The 1491-nt window shown below is 60.2% G+C and overlaps 1 protein-coding gene across 1 annotated transcript in view; it reads right to left on the bottom strand.

Annotated features, from left to right (window-relative positions):
* R3HDM2 (R3H domain containing 2) overlaps window positions 1–1491 on the bottom strand; it is a gene marked incomplete at its 5' end in the record, with an annotated part of 7314 nt that overhangs the window by 896 nt on the left and 4927 nt on the right. Inside the window, one exon of the mRNA XM_010132540.1 lies at window positions 1286–1370. Within this exon, the coding sequence (XP_010130842.1) occupies window positions 1286–1370 (85 nt within the window). The remainder of the gene's footprint in view (window positions 1–1285; window positions 1371–1491) is intronic.

Raw genomic sequence — 1491 nt, 5'->3', positions numbered from 1 at the left:
CCCCTCTGCCCACGGCTCCAGCAGCACCAAGGCCTTCCTTTGGCTTGTCTTGGCTTTCCAGTTCAGGCTTTCCCAGATCCTACCCTGATCCTTGGGTACCAGGACGAAGCTAACCCGGTTCTCCTGCCCTCTGTCCCTGGGAGAGAGAAGGACAGGCTGGACCAACGGAGGACGTCGGCACGTGCGGATCCGGAATGTGACGCTGCTCTGTGCGCTTCACCCACAGGGACAATCCCCTTGCGCGTCCAGGCCAGCATCACGCCACCCTCTTGGCCTCTGCTCTGTGGTACCCAAAGGCCCCGCTGCCCACTGGCTCCAGCCCCGGCTCTCGGGCTTAGCGAAGGGCTGGCTGAATGGATTCTTTGCTAATATTAACGCAGCACGTCACGAACGTGCCAGCCGCAGGGAGGGGGGCAGCTCTCCGGCCAGCAGCTCTTAAAGGGCCCTCTGAAACCAGCTGCTGTTGGTGGCAACGTGGAGGTGACATGTGAGACAAGTCTGAAGCCTCTAGTGAGGACTGACGACCTTCCAGGCTCCTGCCCAACCAGCAAGTCTGGTCTTGCTGCGTGGAAAAGCCAGACACGTGCCTCTCCTTCCCTCCCTGATGACCCAAGTGGAGACCCCCCCAGGGTGAGAAACAGGGAGTCCCTTCCCCTTTGAAGAGATATGATCCACTGGGGATTTCAGCCCTGGAAGCCACCCCTGGAAGATTCCAAAGCCCTTTAGAGGGCTAAAGACGAGGGCTCTGCAGCTCCTGGCCCCACTGGGAAACGTACAACAGAGAAGGGTCACTTGGGAAGCCAGTGGTGGGAACGAGATCTCAGGGCACTCACTTTCTCCTGACAGAGAGGAATAAAATCCTAAGAGTTCTGCCAGCTCCACCCGCTCCACCATTTCAACCCTCGCAAAGGCAGGAACAGGGCCCAGGTGTCCTGGTGCTCATCACTGACTCCAACAATTTCTCACCACCCTTCCTCAAAAGCTTTGCTGGGTGCAGGCAGTGCTTGCTGGGCTCCTGAGCAACCGCTGTCTTCCCACCTCCCGACGGACGCAGCTGCCTGGGCCTGGCTCTGCTGTGCCCCTCAAGCCAAGGCTCCCGGGGGCCGTGGGGGGCACGGGCGGTAGCAGGCAGGACCTGCTCTCCGCAACTGCCCCAGCAGTGGGCTCTGTGGGATGCTGGTGTGGGCAGAGATGGCATCTGGAGTCTCTGCCAACGCCAGCTATGCCCATGCAGTGGGGACGAGGCAGAGGGCAAAGGGGGAACTGCTTGAGGAGGGTCACTTGCCTACATCACTCGTCCCAAGGTCAGTGGATGCTGACTTGAGGGCCTGTCTCTTGCTCCGGTTTCCATGTTTCACTCCAGTCTGCCCCTTAAAGAACAAAAACGTTTGCATGTCAGCTGAGGAGGCCCCGTGGCCTCCCAGTACCCCCAGAGCAGCCTGGGAGTGGAGCCCGTGGCTGTGAAGGGGAGTGGAGGCACTTGGATGAGCC

The sequence above is a fragment of the Buceros rhinoceros genome, unplaced genomic scaffold (assembly GCF_000710305.1).
Source record: "Buceros rhinoceros silvestris isolate BGI_N320 unplaced genomic scaffold, ASM71030v1 scaffold21933, whole genome shotgun sequence".
Lineage (NCBI taxonomy): Eukaryota > Metazoa > Chordata > Aves > Bucerotiformes > Bucerotidae > Buceros > Buceros rhinoceros.
This window is presented reverse-complemented; position numbering and strand designations above follow the sequence as displayed.